The following is a 21268-nucleotide window of genomic DNA, read 5'->3' as shown; positions in this document are numbered from 1 at the left end:
AAGCCAAGGTCAAATACTGCTATTGCCAATGGAGGTTGGGTTACTTGTAAAGTACTGTGAATTCTTGTGGACACGGACATTAGACTATCATTAAGGCTGTAATTGAATTATGGTTAGACTCTTCCTCTCTTTTCCCATGCAGAGCATATGCTGGAAACATGAGAGGACAGACTAAAAAATGTAATGATACTCTTGCTCCTTCCCAGCTTTCATTATTTGATTTTTTTTTTCCTTCAGTTCTGAAGACAGTCTTTTTATAACCAATGTGCAGAAATTTGTAGAGACACACACCTGTGCATATATATGAGAGACACTGGAATTCAGTGCACCTGAATAGATTTCACACCTTGTAAAAACAGCCCAGGTGATACGAATACTCTCCTAGCAAAAGGGTGCCCCTGAGCTAGCATATTGCATGAGGTAGCTCTTGCAGAGTGTGTGGGAGTTGTAAAAATACACGTAAGCTACAGTTGCCTGTCAGAAGTAATAAATCTCAGCAACAACAACAAAGTAGTTGGTAGCTGTTGTGCCTTGAAGGTGGAGTAAAGCCAGGCAATGCCTGAACCTGCCATGCTTGCAGCAGAGTGCTCGCAAAGGCAGGTAGTGCTGCTTGCAGCATCAGTGCTCTTATGTAACATGTTTCTTTAACAGCAATTGAAAATGATTTGTCTGCCTGAATGAGAGGAAGAAAGCACTTTATTTGAAGTAAGTACTTTCAATTCGTGTCCAAATATATAAAGTTTCTAAAAAATAAAGCGTGCTGTGCTTCTGCCCTTAAAGGTGGCACGACACTGCTAAGCTTCACTCTCCTGCAAATACCATCAAGTATTTAGCAGCCAAAGTTTAGATCAGGGAGATGAGAGAAATCACTGAGTCCATCCAAACTGTCAGAAAGTGGTAGGTTAAGTGATAGTTTTATCTATATCCTTTCTGGTCTCTGGAAAGGATTTCTTCAGAATTTTGATCATGTAGCTGAGATATAGTTGTGTAATTTTTCTTAATCTTAGCCTGGGCTTGAATCTGGGCTGCAGATCTGTTTGCACCAAGCTGGTTTATATAGCTGAGCACAGGCTTGTTGAGCTGTGGCATGGACTGATGATTTGTATATTCTGAAAACCTATTATTAAGTTATTATTTTTTTTTTATAGTAAGTGCAAACTATTTATTTTAAAAATACTATCACAGTACATTTCTATTTTAGCTAATGCATGTTTGTTCTGTAACCATAAGATACACAGACCTTCCTTTTCTTATCTATCCCAAGGATGGGAAGGGGACACATGGACTCACAGCCACATGTGTTTTATACTGAGGAGGGCTCCCCAGTGCGCGTTGCTGCTACAGGACATCAGAAAAGAACAACCCCCTTCCAAAGTGATATATCAACTGAAATCAGATATGTCTGTTCAAAACAAACAAACAAAAAAATCAATCCAAACCCAGCAGGTTTTCAGGTTAGTATGGAGTGATGAAACTGAACTTTTTAATAAAATACCTCCAGGTCCTCAGCGGTAAGTAACCGTTGCCAGGAGTGGAGATTGTTATGCTGCTCTGGAATGCTGAATTGCTACAAATACTCCCATTGCCTTAAATAACAGTTTTGATAGTATCTTTGACTTTTAAAAAATTTATTATATTTTTGTCAAATACAGCCCTGTATCTTCATGACACATGTGGGCTCCCAGTGGATGCTGCGGAAATTCCACCTGGTGCCAAAACAGTCCTTTTAATAAGCCTTTTCAGAGTATTACAAAAGCAACTGCAACAACAACAAACTATCACTTCAGTACTCTGCTGAGAAAGTGGTGTGGATTATCACCAGAGAGTAACCTGAGGTGAATATTTTAGGGTAGAATGGAGCTATGTTCCTGTGGCATCTGAGATGGAAGAGGTGAGGTTAATTCAGCCACTGCTCTTCCAGACAAGCCAAAGCAGGGCACAAGGTTCATAACAGGCTTTACTGATGCCAAGAGCCTTTCATTGATCTGACAGGTGAGCAATAATAAATAGATTACCTTTCACTGTGGGAATTCAGCAAGGTCTTCCAGAACAGGTAAAACCTGTTGGTCTTTTCCTGCTGCACGTTCTGAACCACAACATTAATACAGATAATGAGATTTGAGCACAGAGTTCTGGTTGTACTTTTGTGTGTGCTGAGGCTTAGATAGGCAATGCTACAGTGTAGTTCTGTCTCTACATAACCTTACAGGATTTTTTTTCTTAGAGGGCATACCTGTTGAGGAATAAAATTCAGTTTCATACATGATTTGTGATGGCACCTAGGCTTCTTAGGGCCTCCAACATCTTGAAAGAAAGACTCCAGTCTTCCTGGCAAGGTCTTTGGTGATTCCTAAAACACTTGTCTGCCCTCACTCAATTGCCTTGTACTTGGACTCTGTGCTTGGGATCTTCAGGCTTGCATTCCTCTCTGTTTTGTACTGACAGGACTAGCTCTTCTGTTAGTAATTAGTGCTAACTAGTTCATATATTTCATAGAACTATAACTGAAGTTGATCAATATCAATACTGAAATTAAGCTTTTAGCAGATATTCATTTAGTTTTCCATCATCTATAAAAGAAACCTGGGAGTTACCTTGTGAACATACAACCTCCAACATCAGTGCTGTTAGAGTAGCAGATTATGGTGGTATTCTGCTTTGGAGACATAACAAATGAATTATTTCAGCATGAAGTTCTTTCTTACAATTTCTTAAAATGTGTCTGTTCCCTCCTGAGCTGTGATATGTTTCTTTCTTTCACTTAGTTCATCATTTACTAAGTGACAGATGCAGTACAAACTTTTCCTATCTACTAAATGCCCCCCACAAGCCCAGTTATTTTCCCATTGCCCTTACCTGTATAGGAAATAGGTTCTAAATATGTTTAGAAATGTAGGCTCCAGCTCCATGGGCACCTCTTTTACCCATCAGTTGTTTATATCTAGGTTCCCAGGTGAACTAGCATTTCTAACAGATGTTGGAAAAAAAAGAATAAAACTGATCTGTAAGTTAGCATTACAATTATAAAAGAAGCTCCACATTTTCAAATGAACCAAGCTTCTATAGTCATTTCTAGCTTTTTGCCTTTTCCTCTGATTATAATTTTTCTTTAAGAAACAACAAACAAACAAGAAACAGAATGATGGCCCAGAAACAAAAATTAATCTATACATCCAAGTCCTAGTGCTTTACATAATGATAACCTCTAATATCATTACCTATTGAACGTGGTAATTTCTCTCCACGGTAACTGTATTGAGAAAAATTACTGCCACATCATACAAATATTTACACTGAGGGCCTAGGTAGTCTGTCTGTCTGGAAGCCATCTATTGACTATAGCTGGTGAAGACAGCTAATGAACAAGATTAGGTTTCCTCCTTGTCTGAGACCTCTTTCACAATTGACTGCATTGCTCATTCATCACCTAGGTGAGGCTCTAAGTTCTTTAAGAGATTGAACTGCTTCCTGATGTGGGGTTCACATATAAGCTCTTGATTAGTGAGTTGATTAAAGGAATTTCCAAAGCTTGCCCAGTCTGACTGATGGTGGCTATTACAGCTGTAATGTGAGAGTTTTACTGAAAGGAGAAGACAAACAGATAAAAGTATGGCAAAGGAAGCTGCCAGTGTTGTGAAAAATCAAGGCTTGAGCACAAGTACAGTAGAGTCTGAAAATAGATATGGGGAAGCTCTTTTGTTGCTATGACTTTTTTTTTTTTCTCCTTTTTTCTCCTCAGCATGTACTGTTCCTTTCAGGTAAGAGTTATATGAAATCTAATGGAAGCAGAACTGTTGGTTTGATTAAAATAACAGGAAACCAAGTTAACATTAATGTCAACTGGAACAAATGTTTCTCTGGTTAATTCTTCCACCTAGGCAAGGCCACATGGAGCTTGATTTTCCAGCTAGCGGATGGGACTGCCTTCAACTGGAAAAGATTTCCTAGTTTTAAGCTACAGTTAGCACAAGGAATTTCTCTTTCTGTCCTCATGAACCTGAAGTGGTTTGTCAAGTTTTCACTTTATGCATAGAGGCTTGTAAAATATAGTTGAGATTATATGGTATGAGTGGAGAGTAAACACTAAGCGCCATTGGAACATCACCTCCTGTCAGCAATTGCCATACACAGAATAGAAACAACTGAGTTGTCCACAGTTGTCCACATAAATTAATTATGTCACACTGGAGCAGAAAGATTCCAACCATAAAGTTATAGAAACGCTGGTTGGAAGGAACTTCTGGTGGTCACTTAGTTTATTCTCCCCCTGAATTTGCCCTGTGGATAACTCGCTTGTTTCTGTTCTCCGTGTGGTACAACTGGTGACATCTCCCCTGTGTGTGTGGCTGTATTGCACTGCTGCTACCTTAACCCACTCGCCAGGGGGAAGTGTGTAGATCTATGGGCAAATAATGTGTTAACACAGTTGCTGTTGAAACGAAGACAGACCTGAACAGCTGTATCTTACTTTGTTTTGGCAAGACAATCCTCCAGCCACACTTGAAACATCCTTTGTTTTGGGAGCTTCTCTTCCCTCCACACTGTCCTGACTTTCTGTGTCTGGGGATGGGTTTTGGCTTGTATGGGGATAAGCAATGTGTTACCCTGACTTCAGTGCAAAATTTACAGGAGATGGAACTACTGGATTATTTCTGGTCTCACTTTTGTCTGGTGTTTACTTAAGAGACTCTCTGCTAAACCACAGCAAAAATGATTTGTGGCGGACAGCATGTATACAGCTAGCCTGTACAAAGATGTACCCCCAAAACATTAAGTGTTCTCTTGGAGGTCTGTGGGGGAAAGAATCATATTTTGTTCATTTTAGGAGGAAAGAAAAGAGAAAAAAATATCAGGACAATCTTCTCAGAAACCTCTTTTCTCCTCCTCACCTTTCTCCTCTTACCCCCAAAAAAAGGCTGTCGTTAAATGGCACGAATGCAAAAATTAAACTGCTCCCTCATCTGCCTCCAGTAATGTGATAGATGTCTTTGTTAAATGGACAGCAGTGGAAAGGGGCAGCTATGGGTTATTTGCTGCCACTCCTGTGAAGATGGAAAGTCATGCTGGGGCTTTGCTCCCAGACAGAACTGAGAACCACCCATAGTCAAAGGAAAGAAGTAATCTTGCCAGTGACACCCTGAGCAGTCAGGAGAATGTTTTCTTGCCCAAACTGTGAGTAATGAGTGTTTAACACAAATTTTGTTGAGAGGTTTCTCTGGCTTGCAATTTTACACTGATTTTTATTTTTATTTTTTTTGCAGCTGCACGTCTATGGAGAAAAAATCCTAGCCAAGGCCATAAAACCAGGCTGCACGGATAGAAATGGAGATAGAGCAACACATGCATCTACTGCAAGGTGGGTGGTGTAAGCACACTAGAGATCGGGAACCATTATTCAGGGCTGCATTGTATTTACCTTTGCTTTGTATCCTGGCTGGGAATCAACCAGCTGCTATTTGCTGACTTTAATGGAGCACCTGAGAGTGGACATGCCTTTTCCAAGTGTTTTGCCAAGCACTGGTAACACAATAGTTTATCAGTGCTGCTAAGTGCATTTTCCAAGGAATTTCCAAGGAATGAGTGCCCACAGGAACAGCAGAAAGCGGCCTCTGCACTGCTCAACCCCTTCCAGGTTGCAGTGCTGTGTCCACCCCAAGCTTTGTTCAAGGATCCACAGAATCCATCCCATGGGCCACGTGTCTGCTTCGTGACCCCCCCCCCCCCCCCCAAGTCTTGCTGCTGCCTGGTATCCTGCCCAGCACTGTTAGAGCAGACACTGGTGGAGAGCCAGCAGGACACACGGTGTCTTGTTAGTTGAGAGCATTGCTTCTGCTGCAGCAGTGGGGAAAAATACCAGGTACCTACCTGTGCCCGTGTGCAGGCAGGTAGAGCCTTGCACAGAGTAAGGATGGGCTGGGGTGGCAGCCACAAGCTGGACTGCTCTCTGGCCTTGGAAGAAAGGTGAGCATAAGGGGGAACAGAGTGGGCACCATGAGCCTGATGTTTTGTGGTTGAAGTCCTCTGGGGGAACTGGCCTGCGGACCAGTTCCCCAAGTCAGAACAGGAGGATGTGAAATAGATTTTTCCATTGAAAAATGCACAGAATGGCAACAGTAGGGACTAGATTTTAAATCTGTATATAAACATCTTCTTAGATCAGGCTACCACATGCTCTTATGCTTTTTTCTCTTCTTATGCCATTTTAACAAATTCACGCCTGTACCCACTGCAGTAAATATAAAAAAAATTGGGGTTATCTGCAAACCACAGGTCCTTGTCTTTCAGGTGTACTAAATACCTCTTCTTTTATAGACCGAGCATATTGTAGATTACTGAATTAACTGTGCTGTCTTTACTATCCACAATTACTCCCACAATAACTTAATTGCAGCCCTAAGCCCAGATAATGGTGAATCTATCTATATTTCCATGTAACAGCAGTAAATATCTGATCTAATGAGGAAAAACCTCCTTGGTGGAGCAGTAGTACACACATACTCAGCAGGCACAGCCCTGGCCAGGCTGCCAGCCTGCAGACGTGGCTGCGCACAATGCAAGTGTCAGAAAATGCTGGTTTCCCAATGTGTAGGACCTTACAAACCTGCAAAACAAAACTCTTTGAGCAACACTCAGCCCGTAAACCTTGGCAATAGCAAACCCAGCTTTTTATTCACTCCATGCATGAGCTGGAGAGAGCTGCATGCAGCCTGACAGGGTTTACAGCGAGGGTCTCCTGAGAGATGCCCTTTATGCTGGAGGTGCAGGAAGCACCTCTGACCTTGATGGCCTTGCTTTCTGCTGAGTGAACTTCAGAGCTTCCGAAGTTTCTCCTTTTCCACACCCACTGCTTAGCCTTCCTCACTTTCACAGGTTACTGATCTCTCTCTCTTTTTTTTTTTTTTTTTTTTTTTTTTTTTTTGCCAGGGTAGCATTTGCTGCCCAACCATGGCTGGTAACACTTCTCACTGGAGCTTTGGCACCCCTCCCCTCTCACTAGAGAGGAGCCAGCTCCCTTCCCTCATCCCTACACTCTGACTTTCCTGCCTCTTCCTTGATGAACCAACTGCTCTGGCACTTACACCTCTTGCAAGCACCCCTACTTCAGCCTGTTACATGAGGAGACATGTTTTCTTCCTTCTCCTTGCGTCATTTATGTCATTTGTGCCAAAACTTCCACAATAACATCTGCAGGAACACTTCTGCTCTTGAAGCATCAGTTATTGACTTCCAGATTTTAAGTATTTTCAGGCAGAGTGGTAGTATCATTAAAAAAAAGTCTACAGCAATGCTGCTTGCAAATATTTCCACATTTGTAAATCTAAAACCTTGCAAATCTTTGTAGATTCTTCTTTTCATCAGCATATCTATTATCTGACCTGATATTTCTCATCACAGCCTCCCTTTGTTTTAAAAAGGAATTACAATCTTCTTCCATATGCTTTTAAAACATCAAATATTCTATTAATAAGATGTTATTTGAAGGCTATATGCATCATATTAGCCTTTTTTTTTTTTCCTAACTTCATGAAAGGAGAAACATCTTCAGGATCCTTATTTTATTTTATGAAACAAAACAAAACCAGGCTAAAATTCCTAAAATCCCAGCTTTCTTTTCAGGCTGAAAGCAGGACCCAGACAACACACCTAATCCAATGCGCTAGCGAAGAGAGCGAGCTGACAGCCCGCGTGGCTGCCCCGTCTCTCCTCAAGGATAGAAGTTGTCTTTGAAAGCCTCCATTGTTCTCCATGCAGCATCCTGCATGTTACCTAGCTGTAAGTGCTATGCAAACACAAAGGTAACCACAGCACAAACACACCGTGCAACCCCTCCCCTCCATGCTGCCAAGCAACATTTTTATTACAAATAATTTTTTTAAAAAACAGAAGTTAAAAAAAAAGTCTCCTCTTTATTTCCCTATTTTTTCTTGTCAGCTTTTTTTTCCACGGGCTTTGTTTTAATCTGTTACAGCTCATCTAAGGTTCTCCAGCCTTCAGAGGTTGTATGGCGTTTAAACTCTTGCTGAGTTTTTAATTGGACCATGCCAAGTGTCCAGTGTGGGTTAAACTAAAGTCTTCTAATGTATCTTGAAGCACACTGTGCTTTCCAGGCAGAGTTCAGTGCTGATTTTACATTACCAATTTATTTTGTTGTTATTCCAAGCCAAAAACAGCTATTCTAGCTGGGACCATTATCTTATGACCTTTGTGGGCTTCATTAAGTTTTTGAACTTTCCGAAAGATATTGCCCTCTTAACCAGCAGCTAAGGTCACCCTAAAAAGCCCCTCTGTCTTCATCATTTTTTGTGCTCACCCAGGGGTTCACGCTCTACTACTTGTATTGCTAGTGAACATGCAGACTAAAGGTATCACCTTGGCAGTCTTTTTGTTCCTTCTGCAGATAATTGTGGTCTTATTTCTGAGTAAAGCACCCTATCTTCAGAATGAAGGGATTCAAATCTCTCTATATTATTTGGAGATCAAATCTCCAAATGGCATCTCCATAAATGCCTCTTTCAATTGAGAGATGTCATGCAGGAAATGCTAGTTATGGCTTCAGTCTACCTGTAGCCAGCTCTTGTATCACTGCAGTCCTGCCACTGTCCCTCTCCTCCATAAAGCACCAGATGTTTACTTGGCTTTTGTGTGAGAGATCATCAGCTCTTCAGGGACGCCCTCTGTCCCTGATTCACACTTTAATATATACAATTCCTATGCAAAATAAGAACCTCACAAACAAAAAAAATTAACCTAAACACTGTGCACACGCACAGTGCAATATTTTATATAGCTTTATTCTATTTGGTAAGGGAAGAAGAGCACAAGGCAATAATATTTAGGAGCAATGATATCAAAAAAAAAAAAAAAAGATGAGAGGATGAAATGAGGGAAGCAATGGCTACTGTCTTGGCAATGAATTGATCTCTGTAGTCTTTGGTACAACATTATTATTTTATTTGGTTGTGGGTAAGACACTATCTCAGCACAGGATGACCTGGGGTCAGTTCCTGGTTCAGCCAAAGACTTTCTGGATGCCCATCACTACGTTTAAAGTCAAGGTCTTGGCTCTCCTCTCTGTAAGAGCAAGTGGGAAGGTTTTATTTCCCAAATCCAAGACTATGGCAAGGATGATTCAGTAGTGATATGGCCCATGGTAAAGTTTACTAGCAAAGGTTTAGCTCAATTAAAGAGGAACAAAGAAATTTCCTGGTGCCTTGACAGCTCAGCAATACTGGACAGAGTTGTAACAGATCGTGAAAGTATAAACAAATTATTTGCGAGAGTACTCTGATGCTTTCAGGCTCCAGTTGTAGGAGTCTCAGTCACTGTACCTAGATGTAATTCAGAAATGAATTTGCCCTTTAAAAAGAAGGGGTAAGATTTGAAAATACATTTGTTGCATTCCAGCAAGGAGTTTCACTAGTAATAACAAAGACCAAGGACAGTTTTTTTTTTTTTTTTTTTTTTTTTTTTTTTTTTTTTTTTTTATTGTGTGTGTGTTAGAGAGAACACTTTATTATTTCTCTAACATTTGTTGCTTTCTTTGGAATCCTGCTGAAATGTTTTTGATTACATACAAGTAGGAGATCAGTTGTAATAAGGCGTGTCATTGTTTCTCATCCATGTTTATAGCTTTCAATTGTTGCCAGGCCTGACATTCCTCTCTGGGACTTTTGAACACCACCGTGATTTTAAAGAGACACTATCTGTAGAAACAACTCAAAAAGTTTGCACCCTATTCTTAATTATCTCTTACTGGGAGTTAGACTAACTAGAATGCCTAAAAATGCCCAACATTGGTGTGTCTTCTTTTTAACTGAGTGTGAGTTTAACAGAAGTAAACCAGTGCTTGACTATTTCTAACAGCCCTCTCCCTGATCTTTAGACTGCAATTCTTCATTCCTGTGCTACTGTGTCTGTAGTTTGCTTTCTGTATGTTAACTTGCACTACCACTACCTTTATGCAGGGAAAGTAAACTTGTTCAGGCTTCTTGCTCTTTATTCATTCGTGGCGTATGCAGCATTATTTGGGTTAACAAGTTAGGAGATAAAGTTAGATTTTAATTGTCTGTTTTCTGTCGTATTTTAAAATATATAAAAATATTTTTCTCAACATGAGGTGCTATAAATTCCCCTCCCCTGTGTTGTTTTTGGACCTGGTGTATTTTTAAAATGACCTTTTAAAAAACAATAGTATTTTTCAAACCTCCTACTGGAATGCATTTGATTTGTATTATTCAAAGCAAATGTGAAAGGCCAACAGACCTATGAAAATGACCTGTGCTAGGAAAACAGGGTTGTTTGTTTAACTTCTAGGACACATTTTGTTCTGCATGCAGGTGTGTGACTTCCTGGGGACTCTAGGAGAACTATGCATCTACAAGCAGAATTTAGCTCCCTAATATCCAGAAATATGTTTGGACACGGTACAATGTCACAGTCTTCTGGCTGTACATTTCTTCTGGGAGCTAAACCTTTGGCCAGAACTGTTGAAATGAATGGGGCTGATGCTCTCCTCTGTGAGGTCTCTGCTTAAAGGATTAGCCATACCCTTCTGGGCAAGGAGAGCTGTGGTAGCTGCTGTGCCAGCAGTTCAGGGTGGGGGCACAGTACAGATTCCTTTATTGCAGGAAGTGCTGTGAATGAATATGCCAAAGTTTTGGTTGCCATAAACGTCGCTTAGCTCCTCTGATTAGCAGAGTAATGCCAGATCATGTCAACTCATAATCCAATACACAGAGATTTACATATTTACATATTCATGTCCAATTGGCTTAATGGACAATTTAACTGCTGGTTTGTTGAGATAAGTCTTGCTCACTAAAGGCATCAGATAGGGATTTTTAATACTTCTTTTTCCTCTCCTAGGATCACATAATGGGAACAGCCTTCAGGTGTTTAGGAATTTGTCTCCTCCTGTTACCTATTTCCACATGTGCAGACATAGTCCATGAGTTATCACACTGCAGGTATTTGCTGTAGGGAGGATGATGATTTCAACTAAAAGAATATGAAGCAGGATCAGATGAATTCCTCAAGCAGCAATTATCCTAATCTTGCGTACACATATCTATTTCTTCAAAAATAAAGACACAACTCCACCCCCTTTACTATATTTAATCAACAGAATTGGTTTGAAAATGTGATTTTCTTAAAATAATCACTGAATCACCAGCAACTAACTCTTCCAACAATTAGCAAAGAATGATGGATCTAAGTTCAGCCCAAAGTGGCTGACATATTGCTTCTAGAGAAAACCCTTTCTGGACAGAGTTATCAATTCCAACAGCCATGTGAGCAAGGATGAGGAGAGCCAGGAATAAGGAGACATATGTAAAATCAAGTTTGTTTCTTTTGCTGATGATATCTCAAAGGAAAGAGGTTTAAGAACCAGTGAGCACATGAATACAAGTAATATAAAAATAGTCATTTTAACTGCCTTGGTGCTTTTACAGTGCAGGTGGTGAAACAGCTTCTTGTGCATACTCACAGTCTGGAAATTCTTATGTGAAGAAAAAAACAGGTGAAAAATTACTACGTCCTGAGCAGTGCACTTGATGCTTACCCACAGTAGAAAACTATTTGTATAAAACAATCTGAAAATAATTTGCTGCCAATCAGCATTTCAAACCTCTCTGTATAAATGCCTGTTATACTAAAGGCAATCTGAAACTCTGAAAAATGGTAAACCTAAATGAAACTTCACCTCAGCTGTCTTGAAGAATCCATCTTTGGTTATTTATACATTGATATACACAGTGACAATGTGATTAGGATTAAAAACACAGGTCAGCTATCACAGGCCACTGAAGTCTCTTTTTTTCTGAGATACTTCCTGGTTTGTGATAGCAACACCAACCAGATGAAGATAGTTACATTAATTGATGTACAATCTCCTTTATCTTCAGTCGTATTATGATTTGACTCAGTCTTTTAGTGAGTTATAGGCTTTCGTGGTCCGGGTATTGATGAAATCTGTCTTCTTAAAGTCAGCCTTTGGAATGAAAGAAAGAATAATTAATTACCTTCGGTGCCAATTCTGCAAGGGAAAGGTGAGTTTACCTGCATAAAACTAGGTAGGGAGTCATGACAGAGGTCTAGGCAGACAGAGACAGAATATGCATCTCCCCAAAGTGACTCAGTTTAGACTAAGATAAGTGAAAAGGTCTTCTACAGCTCTCTCACGAGGGGTGCAGAGGGGCAGGCATGCTGTGCTCTCTGGGGATGGGGACAGCAACAGGACCCAAGGGCATGGCATGCAGCTGGGACAGGGGAGGGTCAGGCTGGGTGTTAAGGAAAGGTTCTGCACCCAGAGGGTGGTTGGGCACTGGAACAGGCTCCCCAGGGCAGTGGTCATTGGCTTTTGGGTGGTCCCTTGTGGAGCTAAGAGTTGGACTCAATGATTCTTGATTGAGTTGGATTCAATGAGTCTTCTTCCCTTCCAACTCAGGATATTCTGTGGTTCTATGAATTGTTGTTGGGAGTTGCTTAACTCTCCAGTGACTGTATGGGGAGCCTATTCCTCTAGTTCAGCTCTACAGACTTGTAACTCTAGGTTGCTAATGTCACGTGAGATTAACTCTATCTGAACAAAGAGTTCAGGACAATGCCAAAATGCCTCAGGATTGTATCAATCTCATTTGATCACATGATTTCCATTGGTTATTAGGCTGACTTCTAAAAAAAATATCCAGACGTTAGGTCGCCTTAAGTTTTCAGTGCTGTACCTGATATCTCTAGGGGCCATGATTCATACAGGAACAGCAAGTAATCAGGATTTTTGAAAATCAGAATAGACATATGTGTCTTATATGCACATCCAAAATACCAAAGACTTCAGAAAATTTGTGCCTTCTGGGATATTGTGTTATGGTTCCAGGACCCTTATTCTTGAATGCATATTTCTGATTTGTGAGGCAGCATACTGCTGAGTATGATGCAAGACTGTAAAAAGATACTGTATTATGTACATTTCCTTGAGCAAATTGGAATAAAAAATTTACAGTTCTTAATGTTTTTTTTTTTTTTTTTTTTTTTTTTAATTTTTAGTTTTTGTAAAGCTAGAAGCCTTCAGTTGCATTGTTACTTTGTTAAGAAACAAACTGGCTAACACGCTGAAGGCTGGGAAAATGGGATAATTTTAGGTTATTGGGAATTTTAGGTGACAAATTCTAAGCAGCAGGAAAATAGGGAATGAGTACAGTTTGAAATGCAAGCTGGAGGTAGGCAGGTTGAAGTCAACCCAGCTGTGCATAGAAAAAGCACTTATAGAACCTCAAAAGGAAAGAAACAAGTTGGTTTGTTGGCTGGCTGATTCATGCTGGTCATTTTTTGATTGATTTTGACTATGGCAGTAACTGTTTGCCAAACCTTTTCCTGGCTGTACCATTTTGTTTGTCCCTGGGCTTACAGAACATGCAAACAAGGAGAACAAAACTGCTCTGGGTTTAAAGCAAGAAGCTGCTTTGCCCTTCATTTGCTTTTGCTAGCATCTTATGCCCTCTGTGTCAGGTTCGTTCAGTCAGTGGTGGATGGACAGCTACTAAGCATTTTCTTCTCGCTATCTGATCTGGCAGGCAGCAGCAACATTTTTCATAAACTTTTCCAGTGCATATAAAACCGCAGAGGGAGAGAATATGAACAAAGATGAGCGAAAATTAAGGGCATGGATTGCTTGTGCAAGATTTTCTGTAATCATCCCCTGCCTTGGGCAGGGACACTTCCCCCCAGACCAGGTTGCCCAAAGCCCCATCCAGCCTAGCCTTGAACACTTTCAGCCACAGCTGCTCTGGGCAGCCTGTTCCAGTGCCTTTCCACCCTCTGAGTGAAGAATTTCCTCCTAATATGTAATCTGAAGTTTCCCTCTATTAGTTTTTAGCCATTATTCCTTGTACTGGCACTATACTCCCTGACTAAGAGTCTCTCCCCAGGTTTCCTTTAGGCTCCCTTTAGGCTGCTGTAAGGTCTCCCCGGAGCCTTCTTTTCTCCAGGCTGAACCACCCCAACTCCCTCAGCCTGTTTGCATAGGAGAGGTGCTCCAACCCTCTGATCACCCTCGTGGCCTCTGGACATGCTCCAGCAGGTCCATGTCCTTGTGCTGGGGGCCCAGAACTGAACACAACACATCAGGCGGGGTCTCATGAGAGGAGAGCAGAGGGGCAAAATCCCCTCCCTTGAGCTGCTGGTCATGCTATACATGAGTAAGAGAAACACCAAATTCAGAGATCCCTTGAAATCCTATCAAGTAATAGCGCAGAAGTGCTAAGAGCCACAGAGGTCAAACGAGACCTGAAATAGATCTGAAAGGACAGATTAAATGTTTCTGCTACAAGCCAGGTCTTACCTTTTTGTAAGCACTGTGGAGATCAGTATGTGACCACAAGGAACAGAGGAGGACTGAAGCAGCCTTACTAGCTTTGCTGAACATGTTACTGCAGTTTTGAAAAAAGAATGATAAAACGTTTAAATTTCCACTTCATAATCACAGTGCATATGTAGACTTCAGAATATGTAACCTTGTAGCATTTGTTCTGTCACCCTTTCCTCTTAAATGCTGCTTTCTTGCTCTTTAGGCATTCTAGTGCACCTCATGCTGTCCTGACTACTGAAGCAAATGAAATGTACCTTCCTGCTTAACTCATTCTGCAAAATTATAGATAAATGAAGTACTCTATAGACTTAATCTTAGAAAACTATCATATTAATTCAAATTCAGTTGAGGAAAATAAACCTCAGAATAATAAGTATTCTAAAGGATCTTCCCAGCAGGTAAAATATCTAGCTAATTAGACAGGATTAATACTGTTCAGGGCCTCATGAGGCTTCCTTTAATGAGATGAATTTTCTCTTTCTTTTTGTAAAAAGAGAAGAAGGCAAACAAAATAATTGTTCATATTCATAAAGCATTATTCTTTTTTATTTGTTACTGTTTGAATATTGGTTACATGTGATTAACTATTAAAGAATGATTGAAGAAAATTCACAATCTATTATCCATAATGCCACTTTATAAATAATTCTTAAGTATGGTTCCATCATTTCTATAAAATATATTCTTGTGCTAACAATTAAAGATTATCAGGGCTGTGTTACAAAGAATAGGAAATAAAGAAACTTTCTGGGGACAGATAAAATACGACTGTCTCCAGCTAAACATATTAGAATACAGTTAGTATTGTGCAGTCATCTTTGGAGGTGCTATTTCAGGTGCTGGAGCATGGCAAATTTACCTGTGGATGAAACAATTGTTACAAGAGATTTTTTTGTATTTTCTAATATGTGTAATCTTATTCAGAATGCAGTCATTTTTAAGCTGCCTTGTACCTTAAGACGCAGTGTTTTCCTCCCAGGTAGCAGAGGTTGCAGTTCCTTTTTTTTTCCCCAAGGGAAAAGAGGAAGAGGAGGGGAAGGAGGGAAGGCTTCTCAGCCATCTTACCTGTTGTTCATGCTAATCGTAATGATCTTTGGTATGCCATCAGCATTCAGGAGAAGCCGTGCGTTGTGAGAACTGTTCTGTGTCAAATTATACAAGGTGTAGCAGATGGAAGCTGTGGTTTCACAGGCAATATCAGACCCTGGGACAGACTCAGGAAGTATCGAGACCAAATCAGGCAAAACTTCTCTAGCTGTAAGTTGGAAAACAGACAACTCCATTATTAGCGGGTACAGATTTATCTAGGAATCCTGCAAGACCTCAGTCCTCCCATTCAGCACCTGTCATGGTGCTGTCTACTCCCCCCAGAAGGTCATGGTTTCATAGCTGCGTTATATCCCCACAGTTTAGGTTAATGCCTCCACACAAAATTTTACAGTGGCTGCCACTTCCTGAGGAACCATGTGCATCCTCTAGCTAATCATCGGGTTACAGGTATACAGCAAACTGAGGGAGGGTGACTATAGCACGAGTTTTTGTGGGAGCGATGTGGAGACCTGTGCCATAAGGACCAGTCCATGCCCAGAGCTGGTGGAGAAAATCGCAGCGGTCAGCAATTGGTTGTGACCAGTTGCTCCCCATGTAAAAAGCAGCATCAGGCAACAGTTGGGGGCATTTTGGAAAAGGAGGTGCTTTTTGTACTCAGCATGAGGCCATACTGGATATTCTGTCCTCTTTATCCAGTGTGCCACTTGAACTGAGAGCATTTTGTTCGCTCTGACTTCTGCTCATTCCTTCAGGTGGGTGTGTAACAAGGTTTGTTTATATTGAGATAAAATCACACACAATTTAGAATAGGACCTTTAAAACTGAATGAGACACCTCCTATGATAAATATCAGTCAAAGCAATTATGTCAGAGATGATAGCCTTTTTTTTTTCATTGGTAAATCAAGTAAGTTGATTTTCAGAAAGCAGTATCTTGAAAATGTCTGTATCTTTACATCTGGCAGTGTCTTGAAAATGTCTGTTCAGAACAGGCTATTTTTTTCAGATCAAATAAAAAAATTAATCTCATTTTCCAATCATTTTATTTTCACGTTTTATATGAAATTTAACTCAAACTGGTATCATATATTCATTTTGCTTGCTAAATAGAAACACTTTTATTTAAGAAACATTACACTTTTCCTTTCTTTCGGCCAACATTATTTGGAGAATTTGACCTGCATCCACATATGTCAAAAATATGTGGATCCACAGTCGATCAAAAATAACTCCTTTCCATGGAGAAAATGTTCACCTGAAATTCCCTCAGTTCCTTCTACCATGTGTAAAGAAAGAAAATGACTGTGAAGGTGAAGCACCTTTCTCCAGAGCTTCATGCTACTTTCTTCAGAGCTTCTGCATTTTCCACCATCTTTTATACATTTTTTTTTTTTCCTACGGAAACCCTGACTTCTTCCTCTCAGGTTACTTCCTACTCTTTCAAGAGGATTTACCACTTGCAATTTTTAACACCATATGTATTATACTTTTGAAATCAGCACAACAACGTAATATAATATTTTCATTAATTGGAATGTTTTCTAAAGATTAAACAGTGCCAAGGAGACTGTTCTGCAGACTTCTGGAGGTTAACCTATCCCATGAACAAGCTGTAGGCCTGTAATTTCCCCTTCCCCCTTTGGTGAGAACACAGAAAATGACAACAAATGATGTGAATGTACTTATCCTATCAGTAGGAAAAATATTCAAATATAAATTAAATTGAAATGAATTGAAATTGAACTCAGAATAGAAATGTCTTCTGATGTGAAAATAATTGTAATGTTTTAGAAATAAAGCCCTCAAAAAAAAAAACAAAAACACAATTATTTTCTCTGTAGCATCTTCTAGCTTCATTTTCTGAAAAGTTATACAAGATAAATGTGCAAGAGACAAGCTTCTAAAGTTTTATGTATAAGAGAAGAAAATACGATCTTTGCTAGAAGAACTGGAGATGTTCCACAATTCTTACAAAGGACTACATACCTGTGGCATACAGGACTCCGCGGTTACCTTCCTTTACCCTATTTTAAGCACAAGAAAAACTCCCTGTCCAAATCTGTGTAGATTTTGTGTCTATTATTTATTTTTTGAAAGTAACATCAATAGAAGTATCTGATGAGGAATACACAATGTACAGAAAACTACAGGTTAGATTCTTCCATAGGCAAATCCCTTATTTTTAACACTGCATAAGGACTACAAGTATCTGACATAAATAGTTATCTACTAAACCCACATACCATTTTTTTTTAATGTTTCTTTATTAAAGAAGGAAAGAATAAGTAAGCAGAGGAGAGAAAGAAAGCCCAAGACACAATGTTAGTCTTTGCTCACCTATATCGTTTTGCAGAGAGGTGTTGCGAGACAAGTTCCTGAGCAGTGATACTGCTGTCTTCTTTACTGTCGGGTGGCTTACATGCAGCATAGTTCGAATACTTGGAAGGCCATTTGCTTTCCAAACAACAGTCTGAGCCACTGCAAATGGCATCTGTTGTAAGGTACATGGCAATAATATGTCATTATGATGATTGTATAGCCTCATAAATAACAGCAGTAGGTTCTCTGCATCATCTTAAGTATATTTAAATTACTTTAGATCTGATGCTATGTATGAGTTGCAACAGAAGAGGAAGATGATATAAATCAAGTTTCAAGCCCTCTGTTTCCCACATGCTCTTTGGCCAGTTCCTAAGCCAAAACATGACAGAGGTCATCAGTTTCTTCACCATGAAAGTGATGTGTGGCTGTGTGACTTCTTCTCCCCATGGGACTGATTACAATCCACAAAACCACTCTTTCACAATTTTAGCATCAACTCATCCCTCACTGTGCAATGAATTAGCAAATTTCATACACAGGCAGAGTGAAAAGAAGTGATCCCTGTATTTGCCAAGCAGGAAATATCTGCAGTGCTGGTTATGACTTTCTTTTCAATGTTCTTTGATTTCACTGACTGTGCCTGGGAATCAGCGGCTTGTCAGTGGTTATTTGAGCTCAGTGCTGTGAACTCAACCCTATACTCTATGCATTTACATTAAGAAAGCAGTGACAGAAAAAAGAAAAAAGCTGCCTTACTGGTCCAGTGCCAGCTGTGAGGTTCTGAAGAGCTCCCAGAGATGCTTCCTGGGTATAGTTTCTGGTACTCTTTGCTATTAAAGAGAGATATATCCTAATCAGTGTCGAATGCCAGAGCGATTCCACACCCCTGGGATTGCTCCTTTCCTCAGGTAGTGGGGTGTCCTGCTGCTTCTAAACATATAAACAGATCAAGCTGTTAGAATCATATATGACATATGACATAAAGCATCACAATCTAAACTAGCAATTTTGTAACTCTATGACCAGATGATTTTGCAGAGATTACTACAGACTACTTTTGTCATAAGAATGAAAGTGAACATTAATGTAACACAGATATTTCTTAGGCAACTTGTAAGATTTCAATATTTAATTGTACTGACTATTCCATCCAAAAAGAGAAGACAGGGAGAGAAACTGCTTTGCATCTCTAGCTATTGATATTGGCAGCTGAGCTGAAGGAGAAAGAGAAATACCATGTTAGAGCCCTACTGTGGATGTAACAGGGGAAGAAGGAATACACTCTAGCAAAAGTAATGGATGTCCTTTCCCTTTCTCCCACCCCAATACCTGTTTTTCTCTCCACCAACTCCCAGCTGCCAGAATATTTGAGATCCATACCACATTGCATCAGAAGAAGAGATCCAAAAGCCAGCAAGCCATGGAAGCTGGCAAGTTACCCTGTGTTGGTTTCACTGCTAAAACTTCCACAATGCCCAGCCATTGGTAGGACACTTGCACAATTGCTGTATGTGGCACAGACACCATTTAGATCCATCAGAAGGGAGGAAACTGACTGACAGTATCCCTTAACTAAGGAAACTGTGATTGCTTTGTCACTTGCACCATCAGCAACTGAACACGACAATGGGTGTTTGGAAAGGCTATTGATAAATTTACATTTTTGGGGTGAGTCACACTACTGGATACATCACCAACAGAGAAGCAACCAAAGTAGATCACAGCCTTATTGTCCAGAAGTTGTTACAACTGTTTAACCAAATGAGATGTAAGGAAACATGTGCTTTACCTCTTTCACTTTTCTGCTCCGTGTTCCAAAACAGCCGGGTGTTCTGTCATGGGTAGGGATATTTCTTCTTTGCATATAAATGCTCTGGGCATAGCTCTCAGGGAGCTCTACCTCTAGTTGGTAGGAAAGATTGTGAAGAATGCACACACAATTCTCTGTGGCCTAAAATAGAAAAAGAATAGAAATCTTGAAAGCTTTGGCATGTTTTGAAGGGGCATGTGTAGACATGGGGAGAACTTTCATTTTTGGATCTTGAACAATTAACTGCAGATCTTCTAATGGCTTACAGAAGAGCTAGTCTTCATGCCAGTGATCCACAAGACTGTATTTACACCAAGAAATTAAACATGTCCTGGGATGTTCCTGAGCGCTGAGGCCAACTGGCACAGATGGTTGGGATCAGAGCAGGGTTCATGCCTGTTGGAAACGGTCCTGACACATTATAATTCTTGAATGTACCTGGGAATTGTTAGGACATGTGCTATTTGGCACAGACCAGAAGTGTGCCAAGGAACGTATAGGAACTTAAGAGCAAAGATGATCACGTACGCACCCAGCCATAATGTCAGCAAAAGGAAAACTTTGTGTTTTACCCAAGGATACTGCATTTTTCTGTCATAGATTTTTTTTTTTCCCCTCAAATCAGATGTGCCTTTCTAGGCATAGCTAAGGTCAAATTGACACTTTCTGAGTGATGAGTTTAATGGCAAATAGTTTTATTACCTCCTTTTTTGAAAGTGAAAAGGGAGTGAGTGGTTTTAAGATAAAATGCAGCAGGGAGCTATTGGCGCAAGGGTTATGTGCTGGATTCTCCCTGGAGCTAATGGCACTGAATACAGGGATACGGAGAAGCTCAAGTAACTAATCCTAGGAAAGAGCTATAAATGTACAGTAATTAACACTATACAGCACAAGTTATAGCAGGCATGCCCGAAGTGCCTCATAGGCTACAGTTAACCTCCTCAGTGACTGATGGTCTTCTCACCTAACCTAACGGCACCCAGCTAAAAGACAAACATTTAGTCTAAGCGATGCTCAGGGCTCAGTGGTGGGAGGAAGAGAACGAGAGGAACTGGCTTCTGGAGGTGTCCCTGTCCTTGCAGTTACTGGCTTTTAAAAAAAAATAGGAAAATGAACCCCATTCAAAATGATGAAAGCTCCTAAATTACACTGCCAGTCAGATTTAGGCTCTTCATTTCCTAAGGGGTATGTAGCACTAAATACATAGGAAAGTGCCCAGATTAATTTTTTAAAACTTCTAGCTAGCTAGCTCCCTTAGACAACTAAAAAGGTAATATCTAAATCTTTAAAAGTTTCTAGTTCTCTGTGGTGATTCTGAAAACTGTTTTCCTACAGCTAAGCTATGTTATTCTTTTACACAGTAGGATAAAAAACACTTTTAAAAGCTTCTTTCTGAACTTTCATCTTTGGTAGTTCTAAAAGCTTTGGAAATAAGTGCAGGCTTGGCAGCTATATCACAACTGTTTCTGCAAACCGGTTTCTGAACAGAAAAATGCTCTCTCTGTGATTTCCCCCAGGAAAAGACCTTCCATCTTGAAGAATACCTTGTCATTAGGCTCGTGGTCTGCAATAGCTCCTTGAATGTAATACACAAGAGAATCAATCAAGCCGTCACAGTCTCTCATCCTTTGCCTTCCTTCTGGGCCAGCAGAGCTCATGTTTCTGTGCAGGAAGGAATATATCGGTAAGAAAAGATTTAGGCAAAGATATTTCCTTGTG

At 40.2% G+C, this 21268-nt stretch overlaps 1 protein-coding gene across 1 annotated transcript in view; it reads right to left on the bottom strand.

The window, feature by feature from the left end:
• Window positions 1-9476: 9476 nt before the first annotated feature.
• Window positions 9477-21268, bottom strand: part of PKP2 (plakophilin 2) — a 45888-nt gene continuing 34096 nt past the window's right edge. The window contains 7 exon segments of the mRNA XM_032188492.1: window positions 9477-11992; window positions 14342-14429; window positions 15434-15623; window positions 17755-17908; window positions 18496-18669; window positions 19529-19690; window positions 21094-21211. Coding sequence (XP_032044383.1) covers window positions 11924-11992; window positions 14342-14429; window positions 15434-15623; window positions 17755-17908; window positions 18496-18669; window positions 19529-19690; window positions 21094-21211 — 955 coding nt within the window. The 3' untranslated portion in view covers window positions 9477-11923.

This window comes from Aythya fuligula, chromosome 1 (genome assembly GCF_009819795.1).
Source record: "Aythya fuligula isolate bAytFul2 chromosome 1, bAytFul2.pri, whole genome shotgun sequence".
Lineage (NCBI taxonomy): Eukaryota > Metazoa > Chordata > Aves > Anseriformes > Anatidae > Aythya > Aythya fuligula.
Note: the sequence above shows the minus strand (reverse complement) of the source record. Positions and strands in the feature narration are given on the sequence as shown.